This window comes from Haplochromis burtoni, unplaced genomic scaffold, assembly GCF_018398535.1.
Source record: "Haplochromis burtoni strain Fernald_Lab_line unplaced genomic scaffold, NCSU_Asbu1 Contig_184, whole genome shotgun sequence".
Lineage (NCBI taxonomy): Eukaryota > Metazoa > Chordata > Actinopteri > Cichliformes > Cichlidae > Haplochromis > Haplochromis burtoni.
The window spans coordinates 635535-652635 of record NW_024582545.1 but is presented as its reverse complement, the minus strand read 5'-3'; the positions used below and the strand labels follow the sequence as shown (position 1 = coordinate 652635).

At 43.5% G+C, this 17101-nt stretch overlaps 2 protein-coding genes across 2 annotated transcripts in view; one reads left to right on the top strand and one right to left on the bottom strand.

Annotated features, from left to right (window-relative positions):
* LOC102290127 overlaps window positions 1-11746 on the top strand; it is a 36058-nt gene extending 24312 nt beyond the window's left edge. The window contains exons 5-9 of the mRNA XM_005934235.2: window positions 2709-2779; window positions 3991-4101; window positions 4205-4302; window positions 9157-9226; window positions 10092-11746. Of these exons, the coding sequence (XP_005934297.2) occupies window positions 2709-2779; window positions 3991-4101; window positions 4205-4302; window positions 9157-9226; window positions 10092-10343 (602 nt within the window). The 3' untranslated portion in view covers window positions 10344-11746. The remainder of the gene's footprint in view (window positions 1-2708; window positions 2780-3990; window positions 4102-4204; window positions 4303-9156; window positions 9227-10091) is intronic.
* A 1376-nt stretch (window positions 11747-13122) lies between these two features.
* ascl1a (achaete-scute family bHLH transcription factor 1a) lies at window positions 13123-16963 on the bottom strand. The gene is made up of 2 exons (XM_005934238.3): window positions 15123-16963; window positions 13123-15032 (listed from the first exon to the last, which is right to left on the bottom strand). Exon 1 carries the CDS (start codon window positions 15703-15705, stop codon window positions 15139-15141), a length of 567 nt encoding a protein of 188 aa, XP_005934300.1. The 5' UTR covers window positions 15706-16963; the 3' UTR covers window positions 13123-15032; window positions 15123-15138.
* Window positions 16964-17101: the final 138 nt, after the last annotated feature.

The following is a 17101-nucleotide window of genomic DNA, read 5'->3' as shown; positions in this document are numbered from 1 at the left end:
TTCAGTGGAGTTTTTTTTTTTATGTAGATTGTGGCTTCCTGTATTAGCTGTGTTGTCATATATTTCTGGGGTGAAGTCTCAAAATATAAAGTCTAATGGAGTGCAAAAAAAAAAAAAAAAAGATCCTGCCTGAGTAAATGATTGGAAAAATTATTTTAAAAATGCACCTTATATACGCCTGGATGGTTTTTATTATTAGCGGTATCAGTGTGTGTGTGTGTGTGTGTGTAACCTCATATTGTCATTGTGGACTCACAGACGTCAGCACAGGTCAGCTGCTCACTCTCCTCCAGATGGTCAGTGAACCTCAGCCTCCTCAGAAAAAAGAGGAGGAGGATCCATTCACTGTGTCACACAAGGTGCCAGTTCACTTTAGCAGATTGACCGGTGCACTGATGCAGCCACCGAGGAGGATGAGGAAAGCCTTTAAATCCCCGCCCGGGCCCGCTGCAGGCCGAGCTGCGGCTGCACGCATGTGTCCCTCCAGATCCTCGTCCCGCACCCTCATCTCATCGCAGATATTTGCAAACAGATGCGAAGAAGGCAGGCCGCCTTGCTTTTTTTGATTAATCAAGCTTTAACAAGTCAAGTTGACTGGATGCGAATGTAACATTTAGCATGTGAAAAGAGGAGGCCTGGTTTTGATTAGGCCTAAGCTGATAAATGGCAGATTCAAACAGGCCCCCCTGCCATTGGAGAGAAACCCCAGAGGTCCAGAGGTTTAAGTCCAGACTGATATCAACTCTGTTGCTTCTCTTTCTTCTTCACACCAATGAATAGATCCATTATTCAGTAGACTCATTCGCATCTCCTAAATTGAAGTGGCAGCAGCTTAAAAGCCCCGTTTTCTAACCCCCCTTCTCGCTTTTTATACGGAGTCGCTCTCCCTAACAAATTTGCCTGCTGAAATATTCATGGGTGCGATTTGTCTCAGTTTGTGCCCCTCGTGTAATCATCGCTTTTACATTTGGGATTTTTGCACTGAATCAGGGAAATAAGCTCATGTTTTTCTGCTAATAGAGTATGTTTAAAAGGAGTCTTTACATGAAAGCGGCATAAAAACATCACTTAAAACAATATAGAATTGAATTTAGCAGATACTGTTTCTGTACTTTGCTTTTTTGCATGCAAAAGGACTGTATTGTAATCTGCTGGCATGCTTATCTCCCTTCTGTTTTCCTTTGGGTAACTTTACATTGTTATAATAATGATTCTCACTCACAAGCTACAACTTTCTCTTTTTTCAAAATCAACTCCTAAAAAGAGTTTTGTTTTTGTACATCTTGTAAATAAACTCCAGCTTGATATACTTGGTATCTTGGGAAACTTGTAAATCTACAGTTTAATTAATGCCCCATAAAAAAATACATGTTTTTTTAAAAACTCTTCTAGAAGGCCAAAAGTGATGCCTAGAAGATTCCATATGGTGATCAAACAGCTGGAACATTTATCCCAAATGTGCCAAAAAAAAATGCACAGCAAGTTATCAGAAAATACTTTGTTGCCACAACAATGCAGTCCGATGGTCTATAACTCAAAAAACCTGAAGGTAACATTTTGTCTGGCTTCATTAAATATACTAAAGTCAATATATAAAAACAGCTGAGCCTCTGAAAAGCTGAAAAGCTCCGTGTAGTTCCACTGTAGAGTTTGCATGGAAACCTGCCTCCCAGTAGACCCACATGTGGACAAACTGCTGTCAGTACAGGGAAGCATATCGTTATTATTTGTTTCTATCTAAGTTCAGTATCTAGGCCAGAGAATTTTGTTAAAGCGATTAATTTTTTACAATGAAGAAATAGAACTGAAGTTATAAACAACACAAGTTGACATCACCAGAGTTAAATGTTATGCCTTTGATCTTTGAACACATCTGGAAACAGTGTTTTTTTATGTTTATTTTTTTAAGTCCTGAAAATAGAAAAAATGTAAAAATAGAAAGCAGAAAATGTTTGCTATCACAGAAACCTCAGAAAAGTGGTCAGTCTAGGCCAGTGGTTCTTAACCTTGTTGGGGGTACTGAAGCCCACCAGTTTTATATGCGCATTCACTGAACCCCTCTTTAGTGAAAAATAAAATGTGATTTTTTTTTCAAATTCAAGACATAGATATGTTTTTTACTGGTGCACAAAATGAGCCGTGCATGTCACGGCGGAGGCTCTGCCGAACCCCTGAGACCGACTCACCGAACCCCTAGGGTTAGTGTTTTTCCTAAGCAGAAATGATTTAATACAAATGCTAATATTTCCCTCTAATATACTCAAACTCAGGAAAAACCTTTTCCCTATTCAACCACAGCAGTGCCGTTCATTTCGAGGCCTTGACCGCTGCATCTATTCATCTCACTTTCTGTCTTCATATAAAGACCCAGCAGCCAAGTGCCACTCTGACCCCCTTCCTCCCCTCCTTCGCTCCCTCCTCCCCGATCTTGGTCAACTGGACGTCCTGTGAACCTCTCGCCCCGTATTGTCCCCCCTCCCTGACCCCGGTGCGACCAGAGGAGAGAAATATTGCCCTAATCCACTCTGCACACACACACATGCACACACCATGAGAAGCCTGACGTTGTTACTCGAGCTGCATGTTTCTTTTGACTATCACACATAAAGATGATGAATTCACTGTCTGAAATTTAGTATGTCTAAGAGTACAGTTAACATGGCTTCTCCTAGCTTTCAACTTTTGCCTTTGTTTTCTTCTCTTTCCAGTCGACTTTTTGGCAAAGTACTGCATTTTCAGTCAGGAGAAGCTGGCCGAGTACAAAAGGGCTTTTGAAGCAGTAAGTGAAAAGGGATTTAAACCCTTTATATTCCCCTTTTTCTTTTAGGATATTCTGTTTCACTCACTGTAATTTGCTGCTCTCCCTCCCAGAAATACGGATTTTTTTTCTGCTAACGGTAGCAATGGCTTGCAAAATTTAGGAAAACAGTAAAAATGTTTATCTCAGAATTTAAGAAAAATCACTTTTTTCCAGTTCACAATCACAGTCAACAAAGAAAACCAATGAGTATTAAAAGAAGGTTGAAACAGATTTCAGCCTTAAGAAAAGATCCTGCTAGTTAATTAATGTGATAATTCACACCTTGGTTGGATTCCTAACATATTTCCAAGGGTCGAAACAAAAAGTCAAAAGAAAAGACTTTAAATCTCAAGTTTTGAGTTTTTGTTTTGCTTTTTTGTAAAATATTTATTGTTTTTTCCACTTTAACCACTATGCTCTGCAACTGCTTGCCAAGTGGTTGCTGGATTTTGCTGGTTGTTACTAGGTGAAAGCACCAAAAGCCTTCTATGCTAGTGATTGCTTTGGTGGTTAGCATGGAAGACGGCTACTTGTCTGCAAACAGTTGACAACTACTCGCCAAGCAGTAGTGAAATGTGAAAAAGTATGAGGCAACCTGGAGTCTTTTTCCCTTCAAACTAAAAGTTCTACCTTACCGCCACAACCAACATGTTTTAAAAAGCGCAGTTTTTAGTTTGAAGGCAAAATGTTTCTGTTTCCAGTTTGCGTTTTGAAGTTTCACTACTGAAAAAACGACAAGTTGGCATCATTCATGCAAACTAGAGGCAATCTGCTACCAACAAATCTGGTGGTGTAACCTCGAGCAACCACTCTCCAACTAGTTGGGGAATACACGTTTTCCTCTAGCGACCAGTCTCTAGTCCTGCGTGATTCTGGTTTTATATTCACCTTTATTCTTTAGTATATTCTCTTTCTTTCACTGTAATTTGCTGAACTTCCTTTTAGTAATAATGTAATTTTTCCCACTGATGGTAGTAAGGTTGACAATAAGTTGGCTTTTAATTAATCAGTTAATCCAATCATCCTCAAACTGTATGGATTTATTTCCAAAGGTAATAAAGAAAGTAAAGGTCAAGCTACAGATTTTAATCATCTATCACAACTTTCTGTTGTTTCTTTATATAGTACCCAGCATTTTTCCCTGTTTAATCCTTTAAGTTAAAGATGGTAATGGCAGTCTTCTTTTGCAGGAGGACAGTGACGGTGATGGCTACATCTCCTGTCTGCAGGTCCTCCTCGCTCTTAAAAACATCATCCCTCCTGAGCTGCTGTCCGAAGAGGAAGAGATCTACGTCTACAGGGTGGGTCTTCACTTTGCCTGCACACGCTCACATCACACATTCACGACGCTTTAACAGTTGCATGGGTTTGCTTTTTGGATTTCTTTTCTTTCTTTTTTTTCAGATCCTGGAGATGGTGGACTTCAGAGTGACAGATGGGCTCGTGGACCTGAGGCTGTTTGCTGTAATTGCAAGCCTGGCACAGAAAATTGCATCCATGGAGTAAGTGACCAACTAACACACCCCTCAGAGAAGCCGGAGGAGGAGTCGCTGACCTCCCATAAATAAGAATAAGACTGTGTATGCAAGTTTGTTCCAGTGATTTTGCCATCGTGTGTGGGACTCTCTTTGATCCACTTTGCCTTTTTAGAAATGTTTTATACGACTTTAGAGGTCAAGGTTTCGAGTCTGGATGTGATAACTGTGCACTTTGCCCTTAAGGGCTGAAACCAATGTTGAATAGTCACCAGAATTTGACTTAATTCAAACTTATCTTACCATGAAAAAGTTAGATATCATATATGTCCATTAATTTGGAAGAAAACAGCTAGAAAAATGATGCAAAAGCTGTAAAAGAGTTAAAAACTTTATTTAAAGAGCTGTGTTGTATTACTTTTGAAAAGTAATGCATTGCCTCCTTAAAGAGAGTAAAAGTTATATAATTACCAAATAAACTGTATAAAACTAACATTACAGCCACACCGTGACACAAATCCCTGTGCTAATGAAGGCACACGCTACTCTTTCTTTTAGTCTTTAGGTTTTATTACAAAGATGACCAATGAGCGCATCACAGGAAACACTGACTGCACTGTGGCCGTGAAGCAAGTCTGCTCAACTGGTTTTAGCTTTCGAAACTCAAGCTTTGGCTCTTTTCTTGTAAGAGGGGTCTTCATACACTCACTCTGGGGTCGTTGCCTACATGGACCGTCGACTACTGTGTCACAAACGACCGTTCTGTGTGTTACTCTCACGTGTGCTGTTGTTGGTGCTTGAAGGTGTCCACTTCAGACACTTTCTGCGCTTCTCATGCTGCTTTTTGGATCTCTGATGTTTTTTCGTGCTTCTCCCGTTCCTAAAGAGCTCCACTGTGGAGCTGGTCTGCAATTAATACATGAAAAAAATTCAACAATTTATTAATTAATTTATTTAAAACAACCCTGAAACAAAACAAAACGAAAACATTCTCCTCATATCAAACGCTCTACAATCCAGGGGGCTGCTCGCTGTGTGTCTGTGTTTTTAGGTAAAAAGATATCAGGTGTTTTCACTCCTTTCTCACTTTTCACGGCGTAAACGGGAGAAAAAAGAATTTGCAGGCGAACAGATCGTGAAAATAACCGAACCCTGAACCCTGCTCGGGCGGCGCTCGGCCTCCGCGTCCTTGTGTCTCTGCATTGTGCCCCATATGTCGCAGATTCCCACACACAGCGATCTCTCGCTGCCCCGGGCTCTATAGCTTCCTACACACAGGAGAGTGTGGAGCCAAGCCAGCACCAGAGGTCCCCGAGGGTCAAGGCCTGCACCCAAAACCTTCACCCCAGAGTGAGAGCTCCCTCTCAGCGAGTACGGGGCCAGGGTCACGGGTCCTCTGATTTACGGCCAGCCCCTTTGTGTGGTGCATTAGAGGAGGCCTGTAGACTGGCTGCCTCGCTGGCACAGAAAGCCCAGGGTGTCTGCGCTCTATAGAGGCAATTATAGTAATGATAATGAATGTCCATATTAAACCTCTTTTCACAGAACTCCTTTCTGCGATTTAAATGATAAGAAGAGAGGAGATCAGCGCTCCTATCGCCACCTCCTAAACAAGGAGAAAACAATAGCATCCTTCTGCCGTCTCATCCCAACTGAACTCAGCTGATCCTCTTACCTGTTTCACTTAATCCTGTTGTCTGTAATCCTAGCTTCGAAATGAGCTGCAACAGTAGTTACACAATCAGCCTTTCTGATCATGAAGGGCTTAGAGGAGGCGGCTCCCTCATGTTCATAGATGTTTCTTGCAGTTTAACGGCACAGTAATTACACCCTCCTCCCCCGTTTGCTCTCCTCTTTTCTTTTCATCTTTAACTGTCCTCCCCTCTCATGTCTCTCGTCTCTCCGGCTCTCTTTTTGCCTCCCTCTCACCCTCTCTGTGCTCTCCTGTTTTGGCCCTTGACTCAGGCCATCTGTCCCTGTGTGGCATTGTGCTTCCTCACAAGTCCACCTCACACAGCGCCACATTCCCTCAGGCAGCATCACGTGGTCTGACGGGAAGCACATTACCATGCAGAATTCCCGAACGGCATCGAGCGGAGCCGGCTCATCCTCGTGCTTTCGCTGGAAGCTCACGCTGACGATCTCCCCGCTACGTAAACTGTCTGATAGAGTTTCCCATCACCCGTCAGCCTGCTCAGAATATCCCAAAACAACCCTCAACTCTGTCAAGTCGAACTAGGTCAGGATATGTTTGCATCCCTTCACCTCCTGCTTCGCCGGCTCCCCAGCGAGGGGACCGCCAAAATTTGGGGAGTATTACGCAAGCGAGAAGTCTGCTGTGCTGGCCACAGCGGGGTGCCGGAGGAGGTCCGACAAAAGAAAATGGGTTAGGCTGCTATTATCCTCCCTGCAGTCCATCATCGGTCCCCTCGCCCCTCATTTACGCGAGCCATTATCACGCCAGTGTCCTTAGCGCACCAGCATTTGGACTCTTTTACTGCAAACCAAGTGCAATTAATAATCATTAGCTGCCCTGTCTCTCTTCATCCCCATCAAGCCCCTGCCTGCACCGTGGTTGGAGGACAAGGGCCAATCATGGAGCTGGGAGCACTCAGGCGTGCACTGCACTCGATGGCCTGGTGCTCAGCCATTCTTTGGTCTAACAGGCCATTGAGCGCTCGGCGAGGAGGGGCTCATTAACACTGGGCGCTCGTTAGAGAAGGGACGGCCGTCGCTGTGCCACACGCTGGACAGGAGAGGCCTGTGCCCACATAATCGGACCAGTCTCCCTCTAATTATCCGAGCAGACCTAGATTGTGCCGGTCTGCGACTTGTCACATTGCTGCAGAGTGTGCGTCCGGTCGCTGACACCCCTCCCCAAACCTCCACACGGACTCAAAACCAGAGCAGTTTTATCCGTTACTGTGGCGGGGTGTCCCCGTTTGCCCACGCATTGTTTGGCTACTGTGAACAACCACAATGGACTCAGAACATTTTACCATCACGTCTCCTGTAAACACGACGTCGCACAGGACGAACCCGCCAAAAAATGCCGCCAAAGTTTTTCCTATTTTTGGAGCGATTACATGACCACAATTATTTGTATTCACAACAACCCCGTTTGTCCAAATGTTTCCCTCCTTAAAGGCCAGCTGCTCTCTTCTTTTACACTTCATGACTTAGTCAATAAAAGAATTAGTGCAGCGTGCTCTGGAGGCTCATGGAGCCACTTTGTGTCTGTATTATGAAATCAGAACAGGTTTGCAATCAAATAGCAAAACTATACAAACTGGAAATGTGTAAATAAACTTAACCCTAATCTGGTTTCCTCTGCAAAAAGTTGATCATATTTCTTCTTTTTTTTTCAGTTATTGCAAAAAATAAGCTCTGTTGGAAAAACATATTTCAGACACTATTTGGTTTGGTTAGATGTAGGAATCTTCCAAATTTAAAAATAATATGTTGTTTTTATCTGTTTCAAAACATTAGGGAGTTTTTTATGTGTCTCTTTTTAACTCTGTAAAGCCTGAACCATGAAATAACTGTCATCCATCCATCCATTCTCTAAACCTTATCAGAATCGGGGGGGTTGGAGGCCATCCCAGCTACCACAGGGCGAGAGGTGGGGTACACTCTGGACAGGTCGCCAGTCTGACGCTGGGCTGAAATAATGCCAAAATAAACCTCATGTATCAGATATTATACACTCGATGTTAAACAGTTAAACATGTGTCTCTGAAAACCATGAAACCTTTACATGTGAGTTTGGGCTGCAGAAATACAAATGACTTGACAAACAAATAAATAAATGCATTTAAACAATAAATTTAAAAAATGAAAATAAGGTTATAAATAGTTCTAAAAAAAGCAGATGTTCTATGAACTAAATGATGTGCATCCACACGTTGTATAAGTGTGTGTCATACAGTTTGGTAGCTTGTATTGTGTATGGGATTATTTAGGGTCTTTTTTATGTTTTTAATCTTTAGGCCAGTAAACTAGTGTTTTTTCCCCTCTTATTTAAAAAGAATAATAAACAATTCTATAGACACAAACAGTGCACGTTAGGCATTGAACATTACAAACATTTCTGGGATTGTTACTTTTGAGCTCATGCGTGTAAATCTTGTTTTAATGATCTGCAGTGTTGTAACCAGTGCTGGGTGTAACACATTCCAAACTAACATGTTACTGTAATCACATTACATTTGTCAGTAATGTAGTAATGTAGCTAAATTGTACTAACTTCATTAATTACATTACAGTTAATTGTGTTGTTACTCGTGTTACATTTACTCAACACTGAGTGTTCGCCAGCTCCTGTTCTCTGGAACCAGCTAGAATCACTGTGGCTCTTTGGGCTCGTTTCCAGCTTTGCATTAGATCTTGTGTGTCCTCATTAGGATAGGGGTTTATGTCAGTATGTGGGACTGTAGCCTCAGGTTTATGTTGTTAGCTGGTAATTGTGTAGCAATGTATTTCAGGTCATGTTATAGAATAATGCCAAAGTAATGCAACAATTACTTTTTCCGGTGAGTAATTAAGTAACGTACTGCACTACTTTTAAGACAAGTAACGTTTAAGAAATCACATTTTAATTGTGAATTTATCTGACTGGCAGTAAAGCCTTATTTCAAAGCAGCTCTCAGATCCGTTGTGATTTCACTTTATAGCTTTATAAAGATATAAACGTAGCTCCTCTCTTTCGGGAGTTTCCCAAAGCCTGAAAAATACCCTGATTACATCATCGGGGTAATCTCACTTTGGACTTGGAAACATGAGTTTAAAAGTGAAGATATCCTGGATGTGATTTCTCTACAGGCAGAATTAAACCTTGAAAAGTTTTCAGCTCATGTTCTTATTTTTGCTTTTTCCTTTCAGCGAGTTTATGCGATCGCTAATCAGCAGCATGGACTTCCGATCCTTGGAAGTGAGACTCTTCAAAGCTAAGGTGCAGTGAAAGCTTCCTTTGCCTCATGTTTACACTCTGGAGTTTGTTTTCATGATGTGCCCTCAATGCAACATCAGATTAACTCACACATTAGTCACATTTATTCCACACACGCCGTCCCCTCCTCTTTTCATGGCCTCGCTGGTATAATTATAATGAAATAAATGCTGGCAAACACTTTGAAGAGTAATTCCAAGGCATCCTTTATACAGCAAGCTTTTTTTATGAGAGGCACTCACCCCTCATGCATAGAAATGAGGGAAGCAAGTCAGGGAGAGAAAGAGAGGGGTGCCTTTCCCTTTTCATAGATTAGCACAGCCTTAATCTCATTAAAGTGCCCAGCAGTGAACATGCCGTCCACTCCGCCCAGCCCTGTAATCAGCCTGAGACACACGGCTCATCTTAGATGGACCAGGATGGATCTACCAGCTGGCCCAGTACTCAGTCACAGAAGGAAGTACTGAGCAATAGAAAGGCAGGAGGAACATGAAAGCCTGCAGCCATGGGTTTGGAAACTGAGCCCCTGGCCAGGTAGGGGAGGCTTCGTAATTACAGAGCTGTTAGGGATAGGGTTGTTAACTGGAGAAGTTGGGGGGGGGGGCAACAGCAATGGGGTGTTTGCCAGAGGGATTATAACCCTCCCACCCCTACTCCGCCTCCGCGTCTGACAATTAGTACCTTGACTGCATTAACTGTGCAAACAGGTGCACTCAAAAAAGACTAGAAACAGCCTGTGGTAATCTGAGGCTTCCCTAAAGAGCACACACACAATAACAACACACAAGTGGTTCAAAGAGCAAGACCAGAGCCAGTTTTCCATGTTTGAGGTCATTTCAAAAACTATGATTGTTATTAACTCCTGCAGCAACTTTTCCTGTTCCTCCTGGAGGACCAGCAGGGCGATGCGGGTGCTCAGAAGGGCTTCATCAGCGCAGAGCAGCTGCTGCTGGAGCTGAAGGCCGGGGGCATCCACCTGGATCAGGAGGTGGCCGTCAGACTGGAGCTGCAGCACATTCCTCCTCTGGACCTGCTGGACTTCTTGGCCTACCTGCCCCTCTTCATGCTCATTCACAAGTCGGTGATTTCCAACCCTTTTGATGACTCCAGCAACCTTTGACCTCAGCACTCTGTGGCTGACATCTCAGCTGAGCCACATCTGCTTGTATGAAAAGACGACATGTGACAAACAGAAAAATGATTTTAAAAAGGACATTTGTAGTGGAGATACAAAGTATTTCTTTTAAATTATGCAACTTTGTTACATTTCACTTCTAGCTTTAACCTTTAAATTTGCTGGTAACAACCAGCAAGACTGAGTTTAGAGTGGAAGAAACCATTATACCTTGCTATCTCCGCTGCACCTGAAACTTATTTCTTTCATTTTAAATTGCTCTAAATTAGACATTCAGCATTAGTTTGGGTTTCATAAAATGTATATATATAGATAAGCACTAATATTTATGCAATTAGATATTTAGATCTTAAAGACCAACTCGCTGAAAGAATGCTTTCACATTCTAATGATAAAAACTATGAATACAGGATTTTTAGTAATTTAACAGACTATCAGAGACAAGTGTTTGTTGTTGGACATTAAAAAAATAACAGAAGCCTTGGTGATAAAAGCCGCCAGAACAGAAATTACACTGGATGTTTATGACACACTGATAAAAGATAAGTCGATCATTAGACTGACGATCCCTTAGGGACTTCTGTGGGGTAATGTTCAAACAATCTCTCTCCTCGACAGCTGTGTAAACACATATTTCCATATGAATACTTTGAATATAAACAAGAGTCAAGATTTTGGAAGTCAAAATGTTTTTGACCTTTTATAGTTCAATTAATGAATAAACCATGGAAATACAGTCGTGAAACCATCAGTTATCTTCTGTCAAGGAGTCAGATTTTTATTGTCTCCTTTATTTTTTTCTGCATTAATAATGTAAACACTCTGCAGCATGTGTGTGTGTGTTTATATCCACGTTACATTTTACACTTTGTTTGCACTGCGCTCCCTTTAGCAGTCATTTCAATTCCCTGAAAATAGAAATGAATTTACTCTGCACTTCCCACTCCATCTCTCATCTGTACGAGTGGCTGAATTTTATTGGCATCGCACAGTCTCAGGTGGTCACATTGCTGCTGGTCTCTTCCTGTGCGCATGTCCTTTACGTCACACGTGTGCTGAGTATGTTCTGTTTCCAGCCTCTGTCGTTTCTCTGAGGCATGTGGATCACGTCACAGAGCAGTAAAGTGCTGTCTGTGGTCCTGAAATCTTCTGTGGCTGCTGTAGTTTCAGAGTCTGACGCTCTGATTCATGTAACAAGTGTTCATTGTTGTGGAGTTTATTTTAAAAAAAAAGACACAAAAACATTTGATAAAAATGCAGCAGCGCAGCAGAGCTATTGGCTACCGTCCAGTTCAGTCCAACTTAATCAACACTGATGAATGATGTTCGCTAAGATAGTCAACTGATGTGGTTTGAGCCTTTGTTTTGCCTAAGCTTTGCCAATTAGATATGGCCGCGCTCTCCTGCCGCTTGTGCACGCTTGACAGACTGCCGCTGAGGGAAACATAATGAGCTGTGACAGGCAGCAAACCTTTGTAAGCTCTATGTCACCAGAGAAAACAGTCAAAACTGCTTTTATTGTGACTCTTTAGATGCATGTTTTGAACTCCATCTAGTTTGAAAATGTGGCTGCAGGTGAGCTTAGGGTCTTCTTACCAGAGACTACAGGAGGAAATTAGCTTTGTATTATGTACTGTCCATTGTTCCTGCTAAATAAATACAGCTAAATGATAAAAAAGTAAACATTAACTTTCAGCATCCTCCCCTTCCCTCCAATAAACACTTTCCTGTGGACTTTCTGGGCTCAGTCACTTGTTTTGTCTTACTTAAAACAACTTGATTTTCATTTTGTAATTTTGGTCCTCCTTAGATTCCAGAAGGTTGTTAGTATAGTTCATCGTGTGACTGGGTCATTAGTCAGTGAGCTCAGATCCATATAGATTGGTTTTAAAACACTCAACAAGTCCATAAGCCTAAATGCATCTTTTATATAGAATCTATAAGGTTAAATGCATCTTTTATTTACAGTCTATAATAATAAACATGTATTACACTCTCTGGGCTTGCCCTACTTGCCATAAGTTGTCGTTTTATATTTTTAAAACAATCCAAAACATTGATTTTATCTTTAGAGAAACAAAGTTCCTCACTCCATAGGTTCCTTGAGTCATAAAGTACCACTGTGTGGCTTTCCCCCCACTGCTGAGCCCCATGACAAAGTCTGGGGACCTCTCACTGTTGGCTGTGTGTTGGAGGTCTTTTTTATTTATTTATTTTAATCCAGTCATCATAATTTTTTACTTGTTAAACTGTGATGGTGCTTGGCTGGAGGCTGCTGTGCCTCTTACTTCACTTTATTAGACACTGAATTAAAGTTAAATTTGAAAACTTAAAAAAAAAAAAATCACATCTCATTTTTAATGAAGTTCAAGATGCCTTTCAAAATAAAAGGTCTTGAAGTAAATTGAAAGAGGTGAGGAAATTAGAGATGTATTTGCACATACAAGAGTGGGATCAAACCTTTCTCGTGTGTTATTCTGATAGAAAAGTTTTATTCGGGTTTAAAGTTATTCCAAGCTGGCAGAAAATTTTACTCACATCAGAAAATATATTCAGAATTTAGAGGTATCATCTGTTTGATCTGAAGTGTTGCAGGTCCTCGCCCGGCAGTGTTTGAGGTGGGGAAACCTGTTTGTTTCTGTGCTTCTAATAAATAGATTAAGTGAATAGATATTATAATTGTTTATTAATTATTGTACAAACAATGACGTGTCTGCAAGTTAATGCTAAACTCAGACAGTTTTCTAATAACTTGTGTTTTTGAATGAGCCAGGAGGACCCTCTGCCTCTCTCTCAGGCCCTCTGGTGGTCCACGAACTCTCCTTTGTGCGCTCATATTTACAATAAACACGAGTTTTTCCAAAGAATTTCACTAAAATGTGTCTTATTTATGTATTTAACGCCATTTCTGCATAAACACCCACATTAACACCAACATGTTGAACCCCACACACTCTGACGGATGTTTCCCCTCCCAGGTGGTGGTTGTGTGTTCAGCGGCATGCTGCTGTCAGGAGGCACACGCCATCAGCCAATTCAGCTCCGTGTCTCCACTCGACCACCATTCAGACCCCATTCACTCATTAAACCAGACACGCGTCCGGCTGCAGCCTCCGCCCTACCTGTCAAACTCAGTTGTGCAGAAACCTCAGAGCTCTAGTTCACAATCTCACGTCATGCCCTCCATCTGCAAATTTTAAAGCCTCCTGTTTACTTGAATTATATTTCTCGGTGTGAGTTGAATTGGGGGAAATAGTGTCATTGTAATCCTACAACTTGGGTGATCCACCTTCCAGCCGCTTCGTGCGCACAGACGCTAAGGAAGACTAGCTTGAAAAGCTCACTCGACGCTTCATTAGCTGCAGAGGTGTGTTCATTTTAAGGTCACGTTGTTAAGAGAAATATCACAGCAGTATTTTTATTTTCACGACATCAATGTGGTGGAGGAGGTGTATGTGTGTTTTTCAAATGGAGACAAAGTGGAGTTTTTAAAATGGGGACAAAGTGGAGTTTAACGCATGTTTTGCGAGTGTGAAAAAATGCGTCTGTTGGGTTGAAGGTGCTTGCTGGTTTTACAAAGGAGAAAGAGATAGCGGTGTGAGAGTTCTCTAGTAAAAGACCTGCGGCTACAGAATCAGTTGAGCCACTCTGCGCTCAGCTTCAAACAAGAAAAGAGAAAATGCATCGTGCGTAAAACGTGCGTTCCTCCCCTTTTATCTCCACGTATTCCATCTACTTATGTTGGTTTTAATGGCCACACAAGGAAAACTGTACCCAGTCCCCCCCGACACACACACACCACCACCACCACACACACACACTTTAAAATTAAGACATGAACAGTAATTCAGTAGCATCTCATTTTATTTTTAGACTAGAGTGTAGAAAATATGGTTATAAGACTTCTTATTTTCCGCTTATGTGGAGAGGATATAGAGCTGGCAGTATAAAGAGACAATGCGTGGCTATTGCACTCTGTTTGGACAATAGCTGCATAAGTTTTTGATCATTGTGACATGACATAATGCAATAACGTGGTTCTGCTATTAAATAAGACACATCGGTGCTATAGGATAAAAAATCGGAGTATCAAACTCCCTCTGGAAACCTCGTGAACACAACAGCCAGAGAATAATAGACTACACGTCTACATAGGCAGGAGGTATAGAAGCGACTTCGCAAATATATAGACAAAATATATACAAAAGGATGTGTACAAAACATCTATAAATCTCTTACATACAAAAATATCTTAATATATCTTAAAAAAAGAGCGTTTGATATAGAATTTTATAGAATAAATCCGTGACTTGGAAGCATTTTTCTGAAGTCAGCGTCTGAGAGAGAGTTGGTGCTACTGTGATGGGGTTGGCATAGAAGAGTTTTTAATGTGCTGAGAGCGTGAATCGCTTTAGGGTCATTTTCTTTTGTTTTTGTTTTGTTTTTGTTTGTTTTTTTTATCAAGGGGACACACAGAAAGTTTGGATTCCCACGCTGCATGTGGGAGACCCGTCTTCCTTTAATCCTTTGGCGCTGATCTCCGGCCTGATGTTCAGTTAAGGCTCCGGGACCCTGCTGAGACTGTCAGGTGGACCGGGGAGGACCATCTTGTTCTTCTCCTCCTCGGGACCATCCCAAGCCCAGGAGAGCAATAAAGTGAGCTGATCCATATTTCTGCGAGGAGGAGGAGAAACGGGAAGTTAGGTTTGTCGGGAGTTAAATGACGATGGTGCCTGGAACGAGCGCGGTGACGTGTGCGCTTACCTCGCACGGATGCTCTTCAGAACCAGTTTGTGAAGTCCAGCAGCTCCTGCTCCTCCGGACTTAGGGGGTCATAGGAGCCCTCGTCGGATGAGTAGGAGGACACGGGGGAACCTGCCATGGAGTTCATGTCCGCGGAGTATCCCTGCGACATGCCGGGCGACAGCACGCCCGCCTGGAACGCCGCGCTCACGGCGTCGTGCTCGTCCAGCAGCTGCTGCAGCGCGCGGATGTACTCCACGGCGGAGCGCAGTGTCTCCACTTTGCTCATCTTCTTGTTGGCGGCGCCGTTTGGCACGTGCTCCCGCAGCGTGGCGAAGCCGTTGTTGACCAGCTTCACGCGGTTGCGTTCGCGCTCGTTCCTGCGCGCTACCGCGTGCGGCTGCTGCTGCGGTAGGCTGTAGCCGAAACCCGCGAAGTTCAACCGCCGCTTGCAGCGCAGCAGCTCCGGGGAGGAGGAGCGCGGACGCTTCGGTTGCTTGCTCGCGGACTTCCCGCTGCCGCTCGCGCTCAGCTGGACGCTCTGCGCGGAGAAGAAGCACGCGGGCGGCATCAGCTGCTGCTGCTGACTCGCGTTAATTTCCATTTTGGTCGTGAGGTCCCTACCCGCGTGTGGGAAAAAAAAACAGAAGTTTTAAAGAATCGCAGAGATTCCAGGAGCGCGTCCCGCTCGTGCCGTTCACGTGCTGTGGCCGCTGGTCACGCACTTGCTCCAGTGTGGAGGGGGGGGTGCTACTATTGGTTAGGAGGGCAGTTGCAGCTCCGCTGATGCTGCCTCGCGCTCCTCAAAGCTGCTCTGAGCTCTCGGAGAAAGACGCCACTGCTTTTCAACACGGCTGGCTGAGGGGCTGGCCACGCCCTCCGGTCGCGTGGATACACCTTGGGCTCCTGCCCCGGTACCGGTGCGCCGCGCGCCTGACGCGTGCCACTTGAAGCACTAAACAAACAGTGAGAGGAGAGGGGTTTTTTACGAGAAGGTGAAACAGACTCATAGAAGTCCACACCGAACTCAGTCTGATGCATTTCCAGGTGGACAGTCACGCGTTTTGTTTTGGGTTTGTTTTTTGTTTTTGTTTTTTACAGGTCAGCTAAAATAAAGAAGAGCGAGAGAAAACACAAACTGTGCATAAAATCTATTCACAAAGTGAAGTGTGCGACGTTCTCTCTGCCCGATCCTGATTCTGGTCCCTGTCTGTGCCATTTCTTTACACACAGCCGCTCGTTTGCGGGACTTTGTAAAATTTTCCACTTTGCGCGCATCATCGGCCGCACAAGCGGAACAAGGAGGCGCAAATCCTCGGTCTGTGCGCGTAACTGGACTCTCTATGCGGGACTGAGAGGTGCATAACAAGAAAACACGCACAAACTCCAACACGCTCTCTCGCGTCTTTGCGCATGCACGCACAACTTTGCGCACTAAACAGAATTAGGATTGTTTTGGGGTTCAGTTTTTGCGGGTGAACTTCTTGCGTGTGTGTGCGCGCACTCTTTTCTCTTCCCCCTTATTCTGGGCACCCGTGCATGCGCGCCTTTAGAGGGGATTGCCATAAATAGTTCAAATTTTCTGTGGCATTCACATTCAGGCACACACACACAAATACACGCACACACACACACACACACACACCACCTCCACTTTCTCCTTCAAAGCCCAGCCGGAGAGTTTAGAAAAGAGGCGTGGGTCCTATTCAGCGTCCCCCCTGCGCCCCTCCGCCCTGCCTGATCTTTCTGAAACATATATCCACGCTGTTAGCGGGCTTCCACAGTCCAATTATCGTTTTGTGAGGACTCTCTCTCTCTCTCTCTTTCTCTCTCTCTCTCCGCTGCTGCTCGTCGTCCAGAAGCTGGGAGGGCACTCACTTTACTCGAGGGGCCTTCCACTCAACGCTGGGTGTAATAATTAATATGACATCTGTCTACCCGAGTTCCCTCTTTAACCACTTTCTGTATTTTTCCCTCTTTTCTTTGGTGTTGGTGTGTGT